This window comes from Somniosus microcephalus, chromosome 2 (assembly GCF_052327205.1).
Source record: "Somniosus microcephalus isolate GS21.2 chromosome 2, FLI_Smic_1.0, whole genome shotgun sequence".
NCBI classification, from domain to species: domain Eukaryota; kingdom Metazoa; phylum Chordata; class Chondrichthyes; order Squaliformes; family Somniosidae; genus Somniosus; species Somniosus microcephalus.
Window position 1 is genome coordinate 214,495,672 of NC_140988.1, and position 23,638 is coordinate 214,519,309.

General features: G+C 43.9%; 1 protein-coding gene across 7 annotated transcripts in view; it reads right to left on the reverse strand.

The window, feature by feature from the left end:
- Positions 1-23,638, reverse strand: part of apbb2b (amyloid beta (A4) precursor protein-binding, family B, member 2b) — a 449,372-nt gene that overhangs the window by 199,600 nt on the left and 226,134 nt on the right. For 4 of the 7 annotated variants that reach the window (XM_085969171.1, XM_085969166.1, XM_085969145.1 and 1 more), the window contains exon 5: positions 14,840-15,048. In XM_085969171.1, coding sequence (XP_085825297.1) covers positions 14,840-15,048 — 209 coding nt within the window. The remainder of the gene's footprint in view (positions 1-14,839; positions 15,049-23,638) is intronic. The other 3 variants (XM_085969159.1, XM_085969176.1, XM_085969175.1) reach the window with 1 other exon arrangement.

Genomic DNA, 23,638 nt, shown 5'->3' on the forward strand with positions numbered 1-23,638 from the left:
AACCTATCTTAGACCATCCTGTGTTCTCTCTTAGTCTGACCCCATCTAATACCTTACTATTTCTTACTCTAGTGGTATCCATCTCTCCCAATCCTTTGTTTCTCCTTTCTAATGCTACATCCTGGTACCCATCCCCCTGCCAAGTTAGCTTAAACCCTACGCAACAGCACAAGCAAACCTCCCCATGAGGATATTGGTACCGGCTCTGTTGAGGTGCAACCCGTCCGACTTGTACAGGTCCCACCACCCCCAGAACCAGCCCCAATGCCCCAGGAATCTGAAGCCCTCCCTCCTGCACCATCTCTCCAACCACGCTTTATCCTCCTATTTCTATACTCACTCGCATGTGGCACCGGGAGTAATCCAGAGATTACTACCTTTGAGGTCCTGCTTTTTAATCTCTTTCCTAGCTCCCTAAAATCTGCCTGCAGGACCGCATCCCTCGTTCTACCTATATCGTCGGTACCGATATGGACCACGACCTCTGGCTGTTCCCCCTCCCCCGTGAGAATGTTCTGCAGCTGCTCGGTGACATCTTTAACCCTGGCACCAGGGAGGCAACATACCATCCTGGAGTCACATCTGCGGCTGCAGAAACGCCTGTCTGCTCCCCTAACTATTGAATCCCCTACCACTATTGCTTTCCCTATGTTCCTCCTCCCCCCATGTACAGCTGAGCCACCTGTGGTGCCATGGACTTGGCTATGGCTGTACTCCCCAGAGGAACCGAGAGCGACTGGAGAGCGACAAACCTCAGGAGATTTCAAAGGTGAGCGAGAGCGGCTGGAGAGTGCGAAACTGCGGGAGATTTCAAAGGTGAGCGAGAGCGGCTGGAGAGCGCCAAACCTCGGGAGATTTCAAAGGTGGACAAGAGCGGCTGGAGAGCGCCAAAACTCGGGAGATTTCAAAGGTGAGCGAGAGCGGCTGGAGAGTGCGAAACTGCGGGAGATTTCAAAGGTGAGCGAGAGCGGCTGGAGAGCGCCAAACCTTGGGAGATTTCAAAGGTGAGCGAGAGCGGCTGGAGAGCGCCAAACCTCGGGAGATTTCAAAGGTGAGCGAGAGCGACTGGAGAGCGCGAAACCTCGGGAGATTTCAAAGGTGAGCGAGAGCGGCTGGAGAGTGCGAAACCGCGGGAGATTTCAAAGGTGAGGGAGAGCGGCTGGAGAGCGCCAAACCTTGGGAGATTTCAAAGGTGAGCTGGGGCTACAACGGACACTTCCTGTGTCCCTGACAACCATGTGTGCAGGAAGTGTATCCAGTTGCAGCTACTGGCAGACCGCATTGCGGCACTGGAGCTGCGAATGGATACATACTGGAGCATTCGTGATGCTGAGGACATTGTGGATAGCACGTTTAGGAAGTTAGTCACACCGCAGGTAAAGGCTACACAGGCAGAAAGGGAATGGGTGACCACCAGGCAGATTAGTAGGCGCAGGCAGGTAATGCATGGTCATCCCCCTCTCAAACAGAAATACCGCTTTGGATATTGTTGGGGGAGATGGCTTATCGGAGGAAGGCCACAGTAGCCAACTTCCTGGCACCATGGGTGGTTCTGCTTCACAGGACGGGAGAAAAAAGAGAGGAAGAGCTATAGTGACAGGGGATTCTATTGTAAGGGGAATAGATAGGCGTTTCTGCGGCTGCAAACGAGACTCCAGGATGGTATGTTGCCTCCCTGGTGCAAGGGTCAAGGATGTCTCGGAGCAGCTGCAGGACATTCTAGAGGGGGAGGGTGAACAGCCAGCTGTCGTGGTGCATATAGGTACCAACAATGTATGTAAAAAAACGGGTTGAGGTCATAAAAGCTGAATATAGGGAGTTAGGAGGTAAATTAAAAAATAGGACCTCAAAGTTAGTAATCTCAGGATTGCTACCAGTGCCACGTGCTAGTCAGAGTAGAAATAGAAGGATATTTCAGATGAATACGTAGCTAGAGGAATGGTGCAAGGGGGAGGGATTCAAATTCCTCGGACATTGGAACCGATTCTGGGGGCGGTGGGACCAGTACAAACTGGATGGTTTGCACCTGGGCAGGACTGGGACCGATGTCCTAGGGGGAGTGTTTGCTAGTGATGTTGGGGAGGGTTTAAACTTAAATGGCTGGGAGTTGGGAACCTCTGCAGGGAAAGAGGAAAGGGAAGCAAGGATAGAAGCAAAAGACAGGAAGGAGAAAAGCAAAAGTGGAAGGTAGAGAAATCAAGGGTGTAAATCAAACAGGGCCACAGTAAATAATAATTTGAAAAGGACTAAGAGTGTTAAAAAAACAAGCCTGAAGGCTTTGTGTCTTAATGCGAGGAGCATTCGTAATAAGGTGGATGAATTAGCTACGCAAATAGATGTAAACGGATATAATTGGGATTACGGAGACATGGCTCCAGGGTGACCAAGGCTGGGAATTCACCATCCAGGGGTATTCAATATTCAGGAAGGACAGGCAAAAAGGAAAAGGAAGTGGGGTAGCATTGCTGGTTAAAGAGGAGATTAACACAATAGTAAGGAAGGATATTAGCTCTGATGAAGTGGAATCTGTATGGGTAGAGCTGAGAAATACCGAGGGGCAGAAAACATTAGTGGGAGTAGTATACAGACCCCCAAACAGTAATGCTGAGGGTGGGGATGGCATTAAATGGGAAATTAGAGACACGTGCAATAAGGGCACAGCAGTTATCATGGGTGACTTTAATCTACATATAGATTGGGCTAAGCAAATTAGTAACAATACTGTGGAGAAGGAATTCCTAGAGTGTATACGGGATGGGTTCCTGGACCAATATGTCGAGGAACCAACTAGAGATCAGGCCATCTTAGACTGGGTATTATGTAATGAGAAAGGATTGATTAGCAATCTTGTTTTGCGAGGCCCCTTGGGTCGGAGCGATCATGATATGATAGAATTCTTCATTAAGATGGAGAGTGAAGTAGTTGACTCAGAGACTAGGGTCCTGAATTTAAATAAAGGAAACTACGACGGAATGAGGCGTGAGTTGGCTAGGAAGGATTGGGGATCGTTAAAGGGTTGACGGTGGATAGGCAATGGCAAACATTTAAAGATTGCATGGATGAACTACAGAATTTGTTCATCCCTGTCTGGCATAAAAATAAAACAAAAAAGGTGGCGCAACCATGGGTCACAAGGGAAATTAGGGATAGCATAAGATCCAAGGAAAGGACATAAAAATTGGCCAGAAAAAGCAGCAAACCCAAGGATTGGGAGCAGTTTAGGATTCAGCAAAGGAGGACAAAAGGATTAATTAAGAGGGGGGAAATAGAGTCTGAGCGTAAGCTTTCAGGGAACATAAAAACTGCCTGTAAAAGCTTCTACAGATATGTGAAGAGAAAAAGATTGGTGAAGTCAAGCGTAGATCCGTTGCAATCAGAATCAGGGAATTTATAATGGGGAACAAAGAAATGGCAGACCAATTAAATACATACTTTGGTTCTGTCTTCACAAAGGAGGACACAAATAACCACCCAGCGATGTCGGGGAACATAGCGTCTAATGAGAGGGAGGAACTGAATGAAATCAGTATTTGTAGGGAAATGGTGTTAGGGAAATTGACGGGATTGAAGGCCGATAAATCCCCAGGGCCTGATAATCTACATCCTAGGGTACTTAAGGAAGCGGCCCTAGAAATACTAGATGCACTGCTGGTCATCTTCCAAAATTCTATCGACTTTGGCACAGTTCCCATGGATTGGAGGGTAGCTAATGTAACCCCACTATTCAAAAAAGGTGGTAGAGAGAAAATGGGGAATTATAGACCAATAAGCCTGACATCGGTAGTGGGGAAAATGCTAGTCCATTATAAAAGATGTAATAGCAGAGCACTTGGAAAACAGTGACAGGTTCAGACAAAGTCAACATGGATTTACAAAAGGTAAATCATGCTTGACTAATCTACTGGAATTTTTTGAGGATGTAACTGGTAGAATAGATAAGGGAGAACCAGTGGATGTGGTGTATTTGGACTTTCAGAAGGCTTTCGATAATGTCCCACATAAGAGATTAGCGTGCAAAGTTAAAGCACATGGGATTGGGGGTAAGGTACTCTCTTGGATAGAGAACTGGTTGGCAGACAGGAAGCTAAGAGTTGGAATAAACAGGTCTTTTTCCGAGTGGCAGGCAGTGACTAGGGGTACCACAGGGATCGGTGCTAGGACCCCAGCTATTCACAATATATATTAATGATCTAGATGAGGGAACTAGATGTAATATCTCCAAGTTTGCAGACGACAGAAAGCTGGGTGGGCGTGTGTGCTGTGATGAGGATTCAGAGAAACTCCAGTACGATTTGGACAGGTTGGGTGATTGGGCAGATGCATGGCAGATGCAGTATAATGTGGATAAATGCGAGGTTATCCACTTCGGTGGCAAAAACAGGAAGGTAGATTATTATCTGAATGGCAATAGATTGGGAGAAGGGGAAGTGCAACGAGACCTGGGTATCCTTGTGCACCAGTCGCTGAAGGTAAGCATGCAGGTGCAGCAGGCGGTTAAGGCGATAAATGGTATGTTGGCCTTCATAGCGAGAGGATTCGAGTACAGGAACAAGGATGTCTTGCTGCAGTTGTACAGGGCCTTGGTGAGACCACACCTTGAGTAGTGTGTGCAGTTTTGGTCGCCTTATCTGAGGAAGGATGTTCTTGCCATGGAGGGAGTGCAGCGAAGATTCACCAGACTGATGCCTGGGATGGCAGGAATGATGTATGAGGAGAGATTGGGTCGATTGGGCTTATATTCACTGGAGTTTAGAAGAATGAGAGGGGATCTCATTGAAACTTATAAAATTCTAACAGGACTAGACAGACCAGATGCAGGATGTTCCTGATGGCGGGGGAGTCCAGAACCAGGGGTCACAGTCTAAGGATAAGGGGTAAGCCATTTAGGACAGAGATGAGGAGGAATTTCTTCATCCAGAGAGTGGTGAACCTGTGGAATTCTCCACCACAGAAGGCAGTTGAGGGCAATTCATTAAATATATTCAAGGAGGAGTTAGATATATTTCTTAAGGCTAAAGGGATCAAGGGATATGGGGAGAAAGCAGGGACAGGGTACTGAATTTGGATGATCAGCCATGATCGCATTAAATGGCGGAGCAGGCTCGAGTGGCCGAATGGCCTACTCCTGCTCCTATCTTCTATGTTTCCATGTAACCATTGCCCTCACCAATACTCAGAACAGAATACTGGTTGGAGAGCGAGATGCACTCAGGAACTCCTGCACTACGTGCCTGGTCCTCCTCTTCTGTCTGGCCATCACGCATTCCCTCTCTGCCTGTGCACTCCTTAGCTGCGGGGTGACCACCGCCTGAAACGTGTTATCCACGTAACTCTCAGCCTTGCGGATGCACCGCAGTGATGCCAGCTGCTGCTGAAGCTCCAAAGCTCAGAGCTCGAGCTCCTCCAGCTGACGACACTTCCTGCACACGTGGTTATCCAGGAAGATTTCCCACATGGCACAGGATGCGCATTCTGCAGGACTGAGCTGACCTGCCATGCCTTTATTTATTCGACTATTAACTGACTTTACAGAAACTTAAGTCTAAGATGTACCTAATTCAAATTATTAATATATTATTAACAGTTACTAATTTAATGTAGTATTAACAGTTACTAATCTCCGAGCTCCTGCTTTATCCCTAACCAGCTATTTAACCCCGGCCCCTAATTTGAAGAGCAAAAACAATGTGACCTTTACCAACCAATCAGTTGCCAGCTGTCCAGTGATGTCACTGCTGGATATTTCTTCCCGCTCTACTCCGGTTCCCAGTTAGGCCTGTTTTCCTCGTCGGCTGCTCACAGTGAGTTTAGGCCCCCCTCCGACCTCACTCCTTACCTGCAAGCTAACTTTCTGTGTTTCATGTACAAGGACACCTAAAACTAGATGTAATATCTCCAAGTTGCAGACGACACAAAGCTGGGTGGGCGTGTGTGCTGTGAGGAGGATGCAGACTCCAGTATGATTTGGACAGGTTGGGTGATTGGGCAGAAGCATGGCAGATGCAATATAACGTGGATAAATGTGAGGTTATCCACTTTGGTGTCAAAAACAGGAAGGCAGATTATCTGAATGGCAATAGATTGGGAGAAGGGGAAGTGCAACGAGACCTGGGTGTCCTTGTGCACCAGTCGCTGAAGGTAAGCATGCAGGTGCAGCAGGCGGTTAAGAAGGCAAATGGTATGTTGGCCTTCGTAGCGAGAGGATTCGAGTACAGGAACAAGGATGTCTTGCTGCAGTTGTACAGGGCCTTGGTGAGACCACATCTTGAGCATTGTGTGCAGTTTTGGTCGCCTTATCTGAGGAAGGATGTTCTTGCCATGGTGGGAGTGCAGTGAAGATTCACCAGGCTGATACCTGGGATGGCAGGAATGACGTATGAGGAGAGATTGGGCTTATACTCGCTAGAGTTTAGAAGAATGAGAGGGGATCTCATTGAAACTTATAAAATTCTAACAGGGCTAGACAGACTAGATGCAGGAAGGATGTTCCCGATGGCCGGGGAGTCCAGAACCAGGGGTCACAGTCTAAGGATAAGGGGTAAGCCATTTAGGACAGAGATGAGGAGGAATTTCTTCACCCAGAGAGTGGTGAACCTGTGGAATTCTCTACCACAGAAGGCAGTAGAGGCCAATTCATTAAATATATTCAAGGAGTTGGATATATTTCTTAAGGCTAAAGGGATCAAGGGATATGGGGAGAAAGCAGGGACAGTGTACTGAATTTGGATGATCAGCCATGATCTCATTGAATGGCGGAGCAGGCTTGAGGTGCCGAATGGCCTACTCCTGCTCCTATCTTCTATGTTTCTATGTTTCTCTCTGAACACCAACATTTAATAGTTACCATTTAAAAAATTGTTTTTCTATTCTTTCTACCAAAGCGAATAACCTCACATTTCCCTACATTATACTCCATCTGCCACCTTATTGCCCACTCATTTAGCCTGTCTATATCCCTTTGCAGGCTTTTTGTGTCCTCCTCACAGCTTCCTTTCCCACCTAGCTTTGTATCATCAGCAAATTTGGATACATCGCACTTGGTCACTTCATCTAAGTCATTGATATAGGTTGTAAATAGCTGAGGCCCAAGCAATGATCCTTGCGGTACCTCACACGTCACAGCCTGCCAAACAGAAAATGACCTCTTTATCCTGATTCTCTGCTTACTGTCCATTAACCAATTCTCTATCCATGCTAATATATTACCCCCAACCCCATGAGCCCTTATCTCACAACCTTTCATGTGGCACCTTATCAAATGCCTTTTGGAAATCCAAATATACTACATCCACTGGTTCCCCTTCGTCTACCCTGCTCTTTACATCCTCAAAAAACTCTAATAAATTTGTTAAACATGATTTCCCTTTCATAAAACCATGTTGACTCTGCCTAATCATATTACGATTTTCTAAGTGCCCTGTTACCACTTCCTTAATAATGGATTCCAGCATTTTCCCGACGACTGATGTCAGGCTAACTGGCCTGTAGTTCCCTGTTTTCTCTTTCCCTCCTTTCTTGAATAGCGGGGTTATATTTGCTGCCTTCCAATTCACTGTGACCATTCTGGAATCTAGGGAATTTTGGAAGATCACAACCAATGCATCCACTATCTCTTCACCTGATGAAGGAGCAGCGCTCCGAAAGCTTGTGATTTCAAATAAAGCTGTTGGACTATAACCTGGTGTTGTGTGATTTCTTACATTTGTCCACTATCTCTGCAGTCACCTCTTTTAGAACCCTAGGATGTAGGCCATCAGATCCAGGGAATTGTCAGCTCTTAGTCCCATTAGTTTCTCAAGTACTTTTTCCTCTACTGATATTAATTATGTTAGGTTCCTCACTCTTATTAGCCCCTTGGTTCCCCACTATTTTTGGTATGCTTTTTGTGTCTTCTACTGTTAAGACAGATACAAAATATTTGTTTAAGGTTTCTGCCACTTCCTTATTCCCCATTATAATTTCTCCTGTCTCAGCCCCTAAAGGACCAATGCTTACTATTGCTACTGTCTTCCTTTTTACATACTTGTAGAAGCTCTTACAATCTGTTATTATATTTCTTGCTAATTTACTCTCATTCTATTTTCTCCCTTATCATCAATTTTTTGGTCATCCTTTGCTGGTTTCTAAAGCTCTCCCAATCCTCAGATTTACTACTATTCTTCACAACATTATAAGCCTCTTCTTTTAATCTAATACTATCCTTAACCTCTTTAGTTAGCCATGGATGGATCACTTTTCCCATGGAGATTTTATTTCTCAATGGAATGTATATTCATTGAGAGTTTTGGAATATTTCTTTAAATGTTTGCCACTGCTAATCTACCGTCATACCTTTTAATCTAATTTCCCAATCTACGTTAGCCAACTTGCCCTCATACCTATGTAATTAGCTTTATTTAAGTTTAAGACTCTCGTTTCTGACTGATGCATTTCACTCTCAAACTCATTGGCCCTGAATTTGTAGTCAGAGGCGTACCTCCGGAGTACGCTTCCAACTGCAAAATATCTCCTGGCTCCACAGCTATGGAGAGTTCAGGTCTCGGGCCTGCAGGCGTACGCCTGCGTAAAGGCCCACAGATCCCAGGGACGCAGGCAGTTCGGAAGTGTCCCTGGAATCACATGGGCCAGGTCTCCCAATGAGAAAGGAGGATTCCATTGCAGTCATTTCCGAATAGAATTCCCGAATGACATGCAATGGAATCCCCAAATAATTAAACAATTTAGCTAACTTTAATAAATATAAATGTTCTGATTTTCAAATTTAATTAAAAGTCCCTTAATTACACCAAATACAATAAAAATGTAATATAAAAACAATAATTTTAAACATTTTAATCCGGGCCAATATTTGCATAAACTAATTTTAAGTGTTTATGCATCATTTTTATTTTTTTTATTTTTTATTTAAAATTTATATTAACCCTATGCCTGCTTTTACCAGCCATAAGAGTTTTGTGGGCAATTGCTGGGCAGCAGTTGGGCAAATCTGTGCCAGCGAAAGTCATTTCTCAGGCGGTTCGGTAGATTTATCAATGCGTACCTTGACAGATTGCAAATTCCAGGTTTTCGCGCATGCACAAACCCGGAACTTGGGCCCAAACAGATGGATTAAGGCAGCGTATGTTGAGCATACGCGTCAAAGACATCATCTGGCCCAATGTCTAATATTATGATCACTCTTTCCCAGAGGATCCTTTACTGTGAGATTACTAATTAACCCTGTCTCATTACACAATACAAGATCTAAAATAGCCTGTTCCCTGGTTGGTTCCACGATGTATTGTTCTAGGAAACTGTCTCGAATGCATCAAATGAACTTGTCCTCCAGACTGCCTTTGCCAATTTGATTTGCCCAGTCTATAAGATGATTAAAGTCCCCCATGATTATTATATTACCTTTATTACAGGCACCTATTATTTGTTAATTAATACTCTGTCCAACAGTATAGCTACTGTTTGGGGGCCTATAAACGACTCCCACTAGTGTTTTCTTATTGTTATTTCTTATTTCCATCCATACTGGTTCTATTTCCTGATCTTCCGAGCCAAGATCCTCTCTCACTTCTGTCCTTACGTCATCCTTTATTATCAGGGCTACCCTCTCTCCTTTTCCATTCTGCCTGTCTTTTCTAACCTTATTTTGGGAATATTTAGTTCCCAACCTTGGTTACCTTGCAACCACGTCTCTGTAATGGATATTAGATCAAAGCGATTCATCTCTACTTGTGCCACTAATTCGCCTATCTTGTTATGAATGCTTCGTGCATTCAGATAAAGAGCCTTTAATTTTAACTTTTTACCATTATTCCCTGCTTTCACCTTATTCGCTGACGCACTTTTACCGTTAACTCTCTGTCCCTTCTTGTCACACTACGCTTATTTTTACCCAAATCGCTACACTGCTCCATTGCCTTGACTTTTTCTCTTTAGATTTCTAAATTTCCCCTCAGCTGACCCCTCCTCCCACCTTTTTAGTTTAAAGCTCTATCTACAGCCCAGCAGGTTGCATGTTGATACTAGACTAGCAACCCAGAGATTGAGAGTTCAAATCCCACCTTGGTAAACTGAATTCAATCAATCAGTGTCTGGCATCTGATGAAATCAGTCTGAAAGCTGCCACTGGTTCACTTCAGGGAAGGAACCTGCCATCCCTTTCTGGTCTGGCCTATATGTGACACCAGTCCCACAGTACATAGTTGACTCAGGGCAACTGGAGAGGTACAATAAATACTGCCTTGTCAGTGTCACCCACACCCCCAAAACAAATAAAAAAGCCCATCTCACAGTTTATGGTATTTTCTGAACCTTCTTGAATGAATCTCATAATTCAGTGGTATCCATCCTCCTTGATGCCATAGAAATTTACCAAAGGCATTAGAGCTGCACCTATGTAAAAGACATCTTCTTGGATTGGATCTCAACAGTAAAAATCACCTCATCATATCAGGACTTCTTGCTGCAGTGATACTCAGGGAAACAGTATTGTGTCACAAAAACTCTATGCAAGCTCCACTAGAATCCACCCAAAATGCCTGGAGCCAACACAATACTGCACAACCTAATCCATGTCATAGCACCACATCACTAATACTAGTAATGGCTAGGTCATTGGGCCCCGTACACATTTTCCATCCATTAAAATTATGGGCTCTTGTGCTGGGAGCAAGAATTCATTAAATTTACTCATAACTTTTAATGTGCTCATAATTGACTCTACTTTTAAGGTGCATGAATTCTGATAATTGCTTTAGTTTTGCTCACTGCAGACTTAGGTTCTCTGATTTGGGAAGAGAATTTACATTTCTCATGTTTGGATGGAAATGCTACTCTACCTTATTTTAGGGTGGGTGATTGTAAGCAATCACCTCAATTGTTCTGATTGTTTTTTCCATCTGTTCAGGTCTATGGGAGGATATCAGACATATTCTTCAGAAACCTATCATAATTCCTAATGAGTCAGCTTTGTGCTGTACAAAAGGCAGTCAAATACCATTGTAACATCTGACTGCTATTTCCAAAGGCCTGCATTGAACGCAAGTAACCCACTCCTGCCACTGGGGACGCCTAAAATGGCAACACTGAAGATAGAGGTTGAATTGGCAGCTCCTAGCTCAGGCAGAGAAATATATTTGGCTGTTTTCTACCAGCTGTTCAGCTCTTCCTTTATCACTGTGTGGTTGAAATTTCCTCAAATTAAGTATTGGTAAAATCAAAGCCATTGTCTTAGGTTCCTGTCACAAATTCCATTTGTTCCCTAGTCACTGATTCCATCCCTCTCTATGGCCACTGTCTGAGGCTGAACAGGAATGCTTGCAACCTTGGTGTCCTATTTGACCCTGAACTGAGCTTCCGACCTCATAGACTCTCCATCACTAAGACCGCCTATTTCCACCTCCGTAACATTGCCCAGCTCCGCCCTTGCCTCAGTGCATCTGCTGCTGATACACTCATCCATGCCTTTGTTACATCTAGACTTGATTAATCCAACGCTTTACAGGCTGGCCTCCCATCTTCCACCCTACATAAACTTGAGATCATCTAAAACTCGGCTGCCTGTGTCCTAACTCGCACCAAGTCTCATTCACCCATCACCCCTATGCTTGCTGACCTACATTGACTCCTGGTCCAGCAATGCCTCTACTTTGAAATTCTCATCCTTATTTTCAAAACCGTCCATGGGCTCAGCCCTCCCTATCTCTGTAACTTCCTCCAGCCCTACAACCCTCCTAAATCTCTGCGCTCCTCCAATCCTGCCCTCTTGCGAAACCCCGATTTTAATTGCTCCCCCATTGGTGGCCGTGCCTTCGGCTGTTTAGGCGCTAAGTTCTGGAATTCCCTCCCCAAACCTCTCCAGCACTCTCTCCTCTTTTAAGATGCTCCTTAAAACCTACCTCTTTGAACAAGCTTTTGGTCACCTGTCCTAATATAATGTGTGATTTGGTGTCAAATTTTGTTCGATAACGCTCCTGTGAAGCGCCTGGGGACCTTTTATTATGTTAAAGGCAGTATATAAATGCAAGTTGTTGTTGTTGTTAGACCAGACCTCATATTTTTGTATTACAGATGCTGATCTGTATTATTAGTCCAGACCACTGGATTACTAGTAGCATAAGCTCTACACTACCATACCCAAGTAAAGTAACACTTCAGCTCTTTGGTAGTCAGGGTGCAATATGGTACTTGTCTTTGGGGCAGGAAACAACACAAAGGCCTATAATTGCAGCAATACTGTTCTTTTAGAGATTGATTACAGGTGGTGTCTCTCCTCCCTCTCAAATAATAAATATATGGGACAAGTAAATAAGATACAAGGCATTTAGAGGGGGCATGGGAAAAACAGCTGATCAGCCTTTAAATTGTTTAATCTCAATTTAATCAGTAAGAATTGTATGGACTTGCCCTTCATCATGTAATTCATACCAGTCTTCTGAAATGATTGAATAGATGTACTCTTGCGAATGACATCATTTTAAAGAGCTAAAAAAAAAATTAAGCTGGGAATGAGCTACAGGTCCAGAGGTGCTCTGGGACTTATATTACTCTCTCTCACTCTATTTTAAAAGTGAATTAATTTGTTCAGATTGTCTCAGTCAACCTATTAAGCATAAAGCATGGTTACAACACAACTTTTTGTTTTGCCAAATTTTCTCCGCTGTCCTGAAGGCACTGATTCATGCTGAAAGTATCAGAGGTCAAGAACAAGAGGCCATAAATACAAGGTTAAATGTGAGTGATTTAGAACAGAGGGCAGTAGAAACTTTTTCCACAGAGGGTTATGAGGCTTCCAGTGTTAGGGGTTGAGGCACAAACTATGTCAAAATTCAAGATTAGACTGGATAGGAGTCTGAAAGAAAAGGGGTTGTGGGGGTATGGAATTGGATGTGACTGCTGCCAACGAACCGGAAGTAGTTGCGCATGTAGCACTGTGGGAATTCCTTCACCACATGAACTGCAGCGGTTCAAGGCGGCGGCTCACCACCACCTTCTCAAGGGCAATTAGGGATGGGCAATAAATGCTGGCCATGCCAGCGACGCCCACATTACATAAAAACAATTTTTTAAAAATGCGCAGTTCCAGTGGGTTTTTTTGTTTGTTGTTGCCGGATCTCCCAAAATGAGGAATAAAGAAACAGATTTTTAAAAAAAATCTTGTTCAGTTGTAAGTGAAGTTTGCATGGCTATTGTTAGACATGTTTGCGTTTAGGTTAATGTTTTTTTATTAAATGGAAGCCAGCTCTCGTCATGTGTAAGTGGTAAAATGTAAATAAACCGAAGGGAAGTTCCGCTGCCCTCGCTTCAGTGGTAGACTCAGTCTCTAGGCCTCTGTAGATTAGCTTATCTTTAGAAGTTTTGGTGCTTCTGGGTTGTGCATAAAGTCCAAAATAAACTCAGAGCTGTGAACATCAGAAAAATATTAGGAGTGGCATTAGGAAGAGTCAGACTAAACTCCCATTTAAGTATACAGAGCTTTATTATTCCTAAGGGTAATGTGCATTGTTACAACAATGAAACTTTATTAGTGATGTTAGTCAACACTTATCAGATCCTCCGTCTGTTGTGGTGAACGTTATTTTTTAAATTTGGGACCCAACAGTTATGCGTAGAATGCTTCTGCACAGCTTCCAGTTCGTTGGTTGTCAGGAGTCACTCCATATGGGAATAGGGTAGGTAAATGTGATTAAAACTATTTGCTCGTGTTGAGGGTTAATGATGACATGGACTGATGTTATAACTTCTATGTATTTCTATGCAGGAGCCCCACAAACATGTAACAGCTGTGAACAAAGTTCCAAAGCTCTTTTGAATAACATTTTCTTGATATTAATCCTGTATAAAACCCAGCCCAGTAGCAGAAGACACATGAACACATAGTAGAATGTGAATGCCTATATGTAAGAACATTTAAAATTTAAACAGCAGAATAAAACAGGTTCACTCAAAAGTGAATCCACAATAAAATCTAATCTTATTCAAATTGTTAATTTCAGGACATTTTTAGAATAGAATTGGCCTTTATTTATTGGTCAAATAGCAATTTACATTTTGTTGTTAAAAATAAAACAGACAGCATGTTGACACTGTATATTAAAGTGCCAACTCTCCGTGCCACAGATTTGGGGAAGACACAGATTTGAAACCCTCTCCAATCAGTTCCCAATCTGAGCTGCATCATGAGGAACCAAAGTGAAGGAAAATCAGAGGGAGACTCATGTTGGTCTTTGGCAGCCACCTATGTGGGCACTAGTGGCAACCTGGGAGCAGGCCATGCACCTGACCTCTTGATTAAAGGCATCAAGCTAGATGGATAAAGAAAAAGGCGATAAAGGGAGGCACGATGGGCCAAATGGCCTCCTTCTGTGCTGTAACATTTTATGATCTATGAAAAATACTAAATTAAAAAGGGAAAGATCCACTGATGCCAACATAATGTTTTAAAAAAGGCAACAATTAAAATTAAAACATGAAAATAAGATAAATAAATAGTCACAATTTCAGGCAAAGTGGAGAGGAGATTGTTGGAAGGGAGGGAGCAGTCAAGCACCAATAATCCCACATGCACCTGTTGGTCAGTTCAAAAACTGCAGTGGCAAAGGTCAGAGGGCAGGTCAACCATTCATCCTTTCAATCGGACACAGCATGTGATGTGCAGGCATGGGGGATGGAAGAGGGGGGAAGAGCGAGAATGAGAGAGGAAGAAAATGAGTATGAAATACAAATGCCTTATCCTTCAGCTGTACTCTCAATTGGCTTCAGAAAGACTTCCAAATAAATAATGTACAGATATAAATATGACAACTTAAAATGTTCCAAAAAAGTTAAAGCATCCAAAAATTGTTACCTCATTTTCTGGAGTGGGGGACGGGGTAATGGAGCTCAATGAACCTTTTCGTGTGTCTGTGACCTCTGCTGATGTAGATACTGGTCGCTCCCATTGGGTAGTGCCTGTTGGTATATGCCAATAATAGATGCCAGCGACATCATTGATCTTCTTCCATCCTGGTGGGAGATCGGGGTCAGTCTGAAATGATTGGTCACTCCATATGTCTGCTGGGAAGTGGAGTTGAAAAAACATTAACCAAATTAAAACACTAGTTTAGCCCTTTGAGGATCACAGTAGTTTTTCTGATTATTAAAATAAGTCAAAGATTAGAGACCAGTTGGCAGCTAGTGGGTCTTTGCCTGGGTTCTTGGACAGAATAAAAGCCACTTATTTTCAGATGGATGGTAAGCTTCCTATGAATCTAGGAAGGTCCAATTGGATTCCAAAAGTATACGAAGAGCACAGCAACCCACAATAGAGACTAAACATGTGAAAAATAAATCCTCATCCCCTAAATACGTTAATGTACAAAATTAAGAAAATTATTTCAAATTCAGAATGTCTAAAGAAACTGTAGCAAACAATTGGAACCTTTGTTCCTGCTCTTTGCTATTATCTACTGATCCTTGCTAGAAAGTGCATGTGTGGGAGTCAGGCTAGACTGTTATGCCCTCCATGATCACATAACCAAAGGGCACTCACCAACCATGAAGAATGTCCACTTGAGAATGGCACAGGAGGCCTGATGAGATGTAACCTAGGAGCTGGCACCTTCAGGGAAGGGGGATAAAGTGGAAAAAAGTGGAAACATGGCGGGGGGGGGGGGGGAATCCCAACATGCAAGAGTGATAGGGTTTAATTTCTAAAACCCTACGCTGGCACGCATTAACATTTAGCCAAATTACCATTTTTATTCTGTACGTCACATTCTCATGTGTTTCAACTTACTTGGTTCAGAGAAAATACATAATATATTTGTGTTTGTATGCAGTCTTTAAAAATGCAATCAAAGCTCAACTACATGTACTCAATTCCCCAGTATACAAACACGTTCTTCAGTGTGAGACTTCAGAGGAGTGTGACTTGAGAAGAGCGTGGTAATCTCTTTCTGGGAGTTGTGAATGAGGGAGTTAAGTTGGGAGTAAATTGTATACTACTTGTTCTGCCTGTTTGTTTTTGCTTTTTTCCCCCCCCCTCTGTTTTATTCACAGATTTCCTAAGAGATAGGATGGTGGTCCCAAAGATAAGGAGAGCAACTCCAATGTGAGGTGTGCTCTATGTACACCTTTAAGATAGATAACGTTAGAGAGAGATGGTGTTGAAGTAAAGCATTGTGGGACTTTCACTTGCATTAAATATGTTCAGGTTTTGTCTCTGCAGCAGGAGATCATTTGCTTAAAAGAGAAGATTCACCAATTAACATACTTGGTGGATTTCGATGATTTCCTTACTGGGACGAAAAGTAAGTCATTGTCTGGCATTGATATTGCTATATCATTCACCACTTTGGATTCTTTTGTTGCTCCAAATAGGTATTGCCCTGCTTTGTGATTTGGAGGACACAACAGGCAGTGAGGTCAGCACCAGCGACACTGACCAACCTCAGTGCTCATATCAACCTATTGGAAAAGGTAAGGGGAAGACTGCAAAGTCCAAGAGGACATCGTTGGGTGAACAGCAAGAGGCAGCGTACAATCCTCATAGGGGACTCTATCATCAGGCATTCAGACAGCACCCTATGTAATGGTAAGGCTCTGTCAAGAGCAGTCGTCTGTTTTCCAGGGGCCAAGGTAGCTGATCTCCAGAATCATGTGGATGATCTGATGAAAGGTGAGTGTCAAGGTACTATAGTAGGTTTACATATTGGTACTAATGATATAATGGATAGAAATCCATTTGTTTTGGAGGATTCCTACAAAATCCCCTTAGCTGACCTTCAGCAAAGGGGTGCAAGGGTGGTAGTCTCTGGGCTATTACCAGTCATGTACAGATCGATGGAGAGGAATAGCCGAATCGTAGGAGTCAACATCTGACTTCAGGACCTTTGCAAAAAGAAGCTACACTTCATCGATAATTGGGAGGTGTTTGCTGGACAAGGTAAGTTGCTTAGGAGGGACCGCCTCCATCTTAACTTCCTGGGAGCACAAAGGCTGGCAGAGGGTGTTGAGCAGGTTTTCAGAAAGCATTTAAACTAATTCAGCAAGGGGATAGTGCAGATAAGTTCAAAGATAGCTTTACTGACCTTGATAATTACATAGATTCTAAGCATGCAGATAAACCATGTTGGAAGCAAACAAGAATAAATAACTCTAAGGAATTAGATGAGAGACCTTTAAATTGTTTTTACGTAAATGCAAGGAGTGTTAAAAACAAATTGTTAGAATTGCAATCCTATGCTGTATAGACATTGTGTATTTCTGAGACATGGTTAGACAAAAGTGATGGGACAGAAATTCATCTAAAAGGGCTACAAGGGTTTCAGAAGGGATAGAGTAAGTCAAAGGGGAGGTGGGGTTGCTATTTTTAAATCAGTGAGAATCTAACAGCTAGAGAAAGACTTGATTTTGCCTCATCAAGCACAGATGAGGCTATCTGGATTCAAGTGGACCAAGCTCACAGGCAGGGACTAATTATTGTTAATTGTTATATGCCCCCGGGTCAGACACCTGAACATGATGAGTTATTACGGAAACAGATTGCAAATGCTTTTAATATAAAATGCCACCTTTGTTTGATGGGTGATTTTAATTTTCCTGGCATTCAGTAGCACGATGGTTTACCCGCTGTTGTGGTGGGAAGTGCAGCTAAAACATTTGTTGAAAATATACAAGACGGTTTCCTGACTCAACATGTTAATGAAGTAACTAGGGATAATCATATATTGGATCTAGTGTTTAGTAGTGAGCCTGACCTCGTATTGGGCCTCCATGTGGGGGAACATCTGGCTAACAGTAACCACAACATTATACGGTTTTAATTGGCTAGTAGAACTAAAGGTACTGAGAATCTGCAACTCGTACCAGATTTCAGAAGAGCAAACTTCACCGAAATGGCAGATGATTTGGAACAGGTAAATTGGTTAACCCTCCTGATGAGATGGATGTAGAATACAAATGGAAAGTTTTTAAGAAGACAAAAAAATGTGGAAAACAAATATGTACCCAAAGTCAAAAGAAAGAAGGAAGTGTGGTAAGAAAAACCAAGGTGGCTGACTGGTTAGTTACAAAGACAAGTAAGATGTAAACAGAAATGTTTACATAAATTAAAGACATTTAATACTCAACTAAACAGAGTTGAGTGCAAGGGACAACTAAAGAAAATAAAGGCTGCTATTAGATCAGCAAAAAAAAATCTAGACAACTGTCATTAGGTCCATCATAAGGTCAGAAGTGGGGATGTTCGCTGATGATTGCACACTGTTCAGCACCATTCGAGACTCGTCAGATACTGATGCAGTCCGTGTCCATATGCAGCATGACCTGGACAACATTCAGACTTGGGCTGACAAGTGACAAGTAACATTCGCACCACACAAGTGCCAGGCAATGACCATCTCCAACAAGCGAGACTCTAACCATCTCCCCTTGACATTCAATGGCATTACCATCGCTGAATCCCCCACTATCAACATCCTGGGGGTTACCATTGATCAGAAACTGAACTGGACCAGCCATATAAATACTGTGGCTACAAGAGCAGGCCAGAGGCTGGGAATTCTGCGGCGAGTGTCTCACCTCCTGACTCCCCAAAGCCTTTCCACCATCTACAAGGCACAAGTCAGGGGTGTGATGGAATACTCTCCACTTGCCTGGATGAGTGCAGCTCCAACAACACTCAAGAAGCTCAACACCATTCAGGATAAAGCAGTCTGCTTGATTGGCACTCCATCCACCACCTTCAACATTCATTCCCTCCACCACCGGCGCACTGTGGCTGCAGTGTGTACCATCTACAAGATGCACTGCAGCAACTCGCCAAAGCTCCTTCAACAGCACCTTCCAAACCCACGACCTCTACCACTTAGAAGGACAAGGGCAGCAGACACATGGGAACATCACCACCTACAAGTTCCCCTCCAAGCCACACACCATCCTGACTTGGACCTGTATTGCCGTTCCTTCAGTCGCTGGGCCAAAATCCTGGAACTCCCTTCCTAACAGCATTGTGGGTGTACCTACACCATATGGACTGCAGCGGTTCAAGAAGGCGGCTCACCACCATTTTCTCAAGGGCAATTAGGGATGGGCACTAAATGCAGGCCTAGCCAGCGACGCCCACATCCCATCAATGAATTTTTAAAAAAGCTTTCTCGGTTATGTGAAGAGTCAGAGAACTATCAAAGACTGTATTAGGCCATTGAAGAATGTTCAAGGACAGGTTACAAAGGACTCACTGGGTATGGCGGAAATATTAAATGAATACTTTGCATCGGTCTTCACCCTTGAAGATGATAATAACATTATTACATTCTAATAGTTGAGTAACAAAACAAGTACTATCAACATAGATGAACATATTGTTTTAGAAAGCGGGATTAGACAAAGTCAACATGGATTTATGAAAGGGAAATCGTGTTTGACAAACTTACTGGAGTTTTTTTGAGGATGTAACTGGTAGAATAGATAAGGGAGAACCAGTGGATGTGGTATATTTGGATTTTCAGAAGGTCTTTGATAAAGTCCCACATAAGAGGTTAGTGTGCAAAATTAAAGCACATGGGACTGGGGGTAATATACTGCCATGGATTCAAAATTGGTTAACAGATAGGAAACAGAGAGTAGGAATAAATGGGTCTTTTTCGGGGTGGCAGGCGGTGACTAGTGGGGTATCACAGGGATCAGTGCTTGGGCCCCAGTTATTCACAATATATATCAATGATTTGGAAGAGGGAACCAAATGTAAAATTCCAAGTCTGCTGATGACACAAAACTAGGTGGGATTGTGAGTTGTGAGGAGGATGCAAAGAGGCTTCAAGGCGATTTAGACAAGTTGAGTGAGTGGGCAAATACATGGCAGATGCAGTATAACGTGGATAAATGTGAAGTTATCCACTTCGGTAGGAAAAACAGAAAGGTAGAGTATTATTTATATAGTGATAGATTGGGAAATGCTGATGTACAGAGGGACCTGGGTGTTCTTGTACACCAGTCACTGAAAGCAAACATGCAGGTGCAGCAAGCAGTTAGGAAGGCAAATGGTATGTTGGCCTTCATTGTAAGAGGATTTGCGTGCAGGAGCAAGGATGTCTTACTACAGTTATACAGGGCCTCAGTGAGACCACACCTGGAGTACTGTGTGCAGTTTTGGTCTCCTTACCTAAGAAAGGATATACTTGCCATAGAGGGAGTGCAGCGAAGGTTCACCAGACTGATTCCTGGGATGGCAGGACTGTAGTATGAGAGATTGGGTCGATTAGGCCCTTATTCACTAGAGTTTAGAAGAATGAGAGGGGATCTCATTGAAATGTATAAAATTCTGACAGGGCTAGACAGACTGGATGCAGGGAGGATGTTGCCCCTGGCTGGGGGGTCTAGAACGAGGGGTCACCGTCTCAAGATACGGGGTAGGACATTTACGACTGAGATGAGGAGAAATTTCTTCACTCAGAGGGTGGTGAACCTGTGGAATTTCCTACCACAGAAGGCTGTGGAGGCCAAGTCACTGAATATATTTAAGAAGGAGACAGATAGATTTCTAGACACAAAAGGCATCAAGGGGTATGGGGAGAGAGCGGGAATATGGTATTGAGATAGAGGATCAGCCATGATCATATTGAATGGCGGAGCAGGCTCGAAGGGCCGAATGGCCTACTCCTGCTCCTATTTTTCTATGTTTTCTATGTAACAAATTAAGAACTTGAAAATAGATAATAGAGCAGCCAGGCCAGATGATATCCACCCGAGGGTCCTCAGGGAGATGGGGCATGTGCTGTGCGAGCCCCTAGGCTGTATTTTTTAATAGCTCACTGCACCCTGGAATGGTTCCTATAGACTGGGAGGAGGCTAAAGTAGTCCCCATCTTTAAAAACGGTGACAAGACAGACCCGGGTAACTATTGGTCCATTAGTTTAACATCAGTAATAGGTAAGATGCTTGAAGGAATCATTAGGGGTGCAATATAGGAATACATGGATAGAGAGGGACATATTAGGGACACCCAACAATGCTTCATAAAAAGGTCATGCCTTACAAATCTAATTGTATTTTTTGAAAAAGTTACGAAGTTGATGGATGAGGGAAGCCCAGTAGACATTGTCTACTTAAGATTTCCAAAAAGCTTTTGATAATGTACCGCACAAGAGGCTTCTCTATAAGATCAAAGCCTCTGGTATTAGTGGTAATATATTGAGCTGGATTCAGAACTGGCTGGCAGGACATAGGCAAAAAGTAGTTATAGATGGATTTGGATCTGTTTGGAGACCAGCGGTGTCCCGGTTAATGATCTGGGTGTAGGTGTTAGGGGCACAATCTGCAAATTTGCAGATGATACCAAGATCTGTGTGAGTGTTAGAACTGTAGATGATGCTCATCTGTTTCAGGCAGGTCTTAATGAATTGGGAGATTGGGCTCAAGACTGGAAAATGATGTATAACGTAGATAAGTGCAGTGTTATGCATGTGGGCATTCATACACCCTTCAGGGAAAGGCATTAAAGATGGTGGAGATTGAAAGAGATTTGGACATTCTAGTGCATACATCCTTAAAGGTACATGAGCAATGCCATGCAGCGATAGCTAGAGCAAATAGGGTTTTGGGGTGTATCCATTGACAATTGAGTACAAGGCGAGTCATACTGTTTTGTCCTTGTACAAGACCTTAGTCAAGCTGCACTTGGAATACTGTGTCCAGTTTCGGTCTCCTCACATGGTGGGTGATATGGAGGCTTTGGAAAAGGTGCAGAGGAAGACCACTAGACTAATTCCTAGTCTAAAGCATCTTGGTTATCAAGATAGGCTAAAAGAGTTGGGACTCTATACATTAGAGAAGTGTAGACTTAGAGGTGATCTGATTGAGGTTTATAAGATAATGAAGGGAATAGATTGTGTTCCAGCTGATAGTTTATTTCAATTAAATAGGTTAGGCAAGACCAGGGGTCACAAATTTATATTGTAATAAAGCTAGATCTAGGTTAGATGTCAGGTGGTGGCTCTTTTCCCAGAGAATAGTGGACCTCTGGAACAGGCTGCCATCTCTTGTGGTGGACGCGGACTCACTGAATTCCTTCAAGCGAGAGCTGGATTTGTTTGTGGCTGGAGCAGAGATTGCCTCTTACAGAAGGTAGGTACTGCAGGGAATTCAGGGCCAGAGTGATCTCCTGGATTCGTTTCGATCACCTAGATGGGTCGGAAAGGAATTTCCCATTTTCCCCCCCAAATTGGCCTGGGCTTTTTATCTTTTTTTGCCTCTCCCAGAAGATCGCATGGTTTCAGGTGGGGTGGAGTGTACATTACAACAGTGACTACACTCCAGAAGTACTTCATTGGCTGTAAAGCGCTTTGAGACATCCGGTGGTCGTGAAAGGCGCTATATAAATCCAAGTCTTTTTTTCTTTTTTATATGTTGTGATACACAAGGTATCGCAATTGTGTGACAGGCTCGATGGACCAGATGGTCTTTACCTGTCCATCATTGTTCATAAGCTGTTTTAATCAGTTAATATTTATTTGGCATGTAGTCGGTTTGGAATAAGACTGCTGCTTTCCAGTGGGTTTGTAGAATCAGCACATTATTTGGCCAATAAAATTAAAATGCACCATTACCTTCTAAGGGGTTCTGACGACAGCTCATCGACCTGAAACATTGGCCGGAATTTTCTCAAGGGAGGCGGTGGGGCCTCCAAGGCGGGCGGGAAATCTGGTAGGCCAGGTTTCCCGCAGGCCCTGCTGACTTTAACGGCAGGGCCTGATTTGAATGCGAGGCCTCGGATTCCCGCCTGCAGCCAGCCAGATTGAGAGGCTGGCTGGCTGCGGGCGGGTAGGCCTCAGATGTGAGTCGTCGGCCCGGGGAAGGGATCATGGGGTCGGCATGGTCGGGAATTGGTGATCGACGGGGGGGGGGGTGTGGTGTCGGCCAGGGATCGGGAGGGGGTCGGAGGATCTGCAGGGGGTCGGGGATTGGGGGGGGGGCGGGGGGGATGCAGGGGTTGGCCAGTGCATTGGCGGGGGGGTGGGGGTGGGAAGAGAGAGAGGATCGGGGCTGGTCACTGGAGGATTGTGGCCAGCCTCAGCATCATCAGTGGGGTTGGGGGGAGGCCTCATGGTGGGGATCAGAGGTCTCGTGAGGGGATCCCCAATTGCAGGGAGTGGGTTAGGTAGGGACCCTGGATCCACGAGGTGTGTATAAAGCCACTTACCTCCTGGATGCAGCAGTCCCTGCCTCGCTTTAACTGCCAGGTTTCAAGAACTGTGCGAAACCCGGCCACAGGCAGTTAAGACCAAAATGGAGGTGAAAAAAGAGGCTGCCAGCCTCATTACAATATTCAAATTGACGTTCCACCCCTGGGAGTGGGTTGGTCACACGTCACGTCCCCCCCCTCCCCCCTCTGTTAAAACTGGAAGTGGATATGTGGGGTGGGGGGGGGGGGGGGGGGGGAGAATCAGGTCGGGAATCCCATTTTTAACATTTTAAGTACCCCAAGCTCCAAACCCACCCTTTTTTTTTTAGGGGAAAATTCCGGTCATTAACTCTGTTTCTCTCTCCACAGATGCTGCCTGACCTACTGAGTATTTTCAGCATTTTCTGTTTTTATTACCTTCTAAGGTATGGATATGACTGATTGGGAATATCTCAGGAACTGTTACTAGATACATGCCCAAGT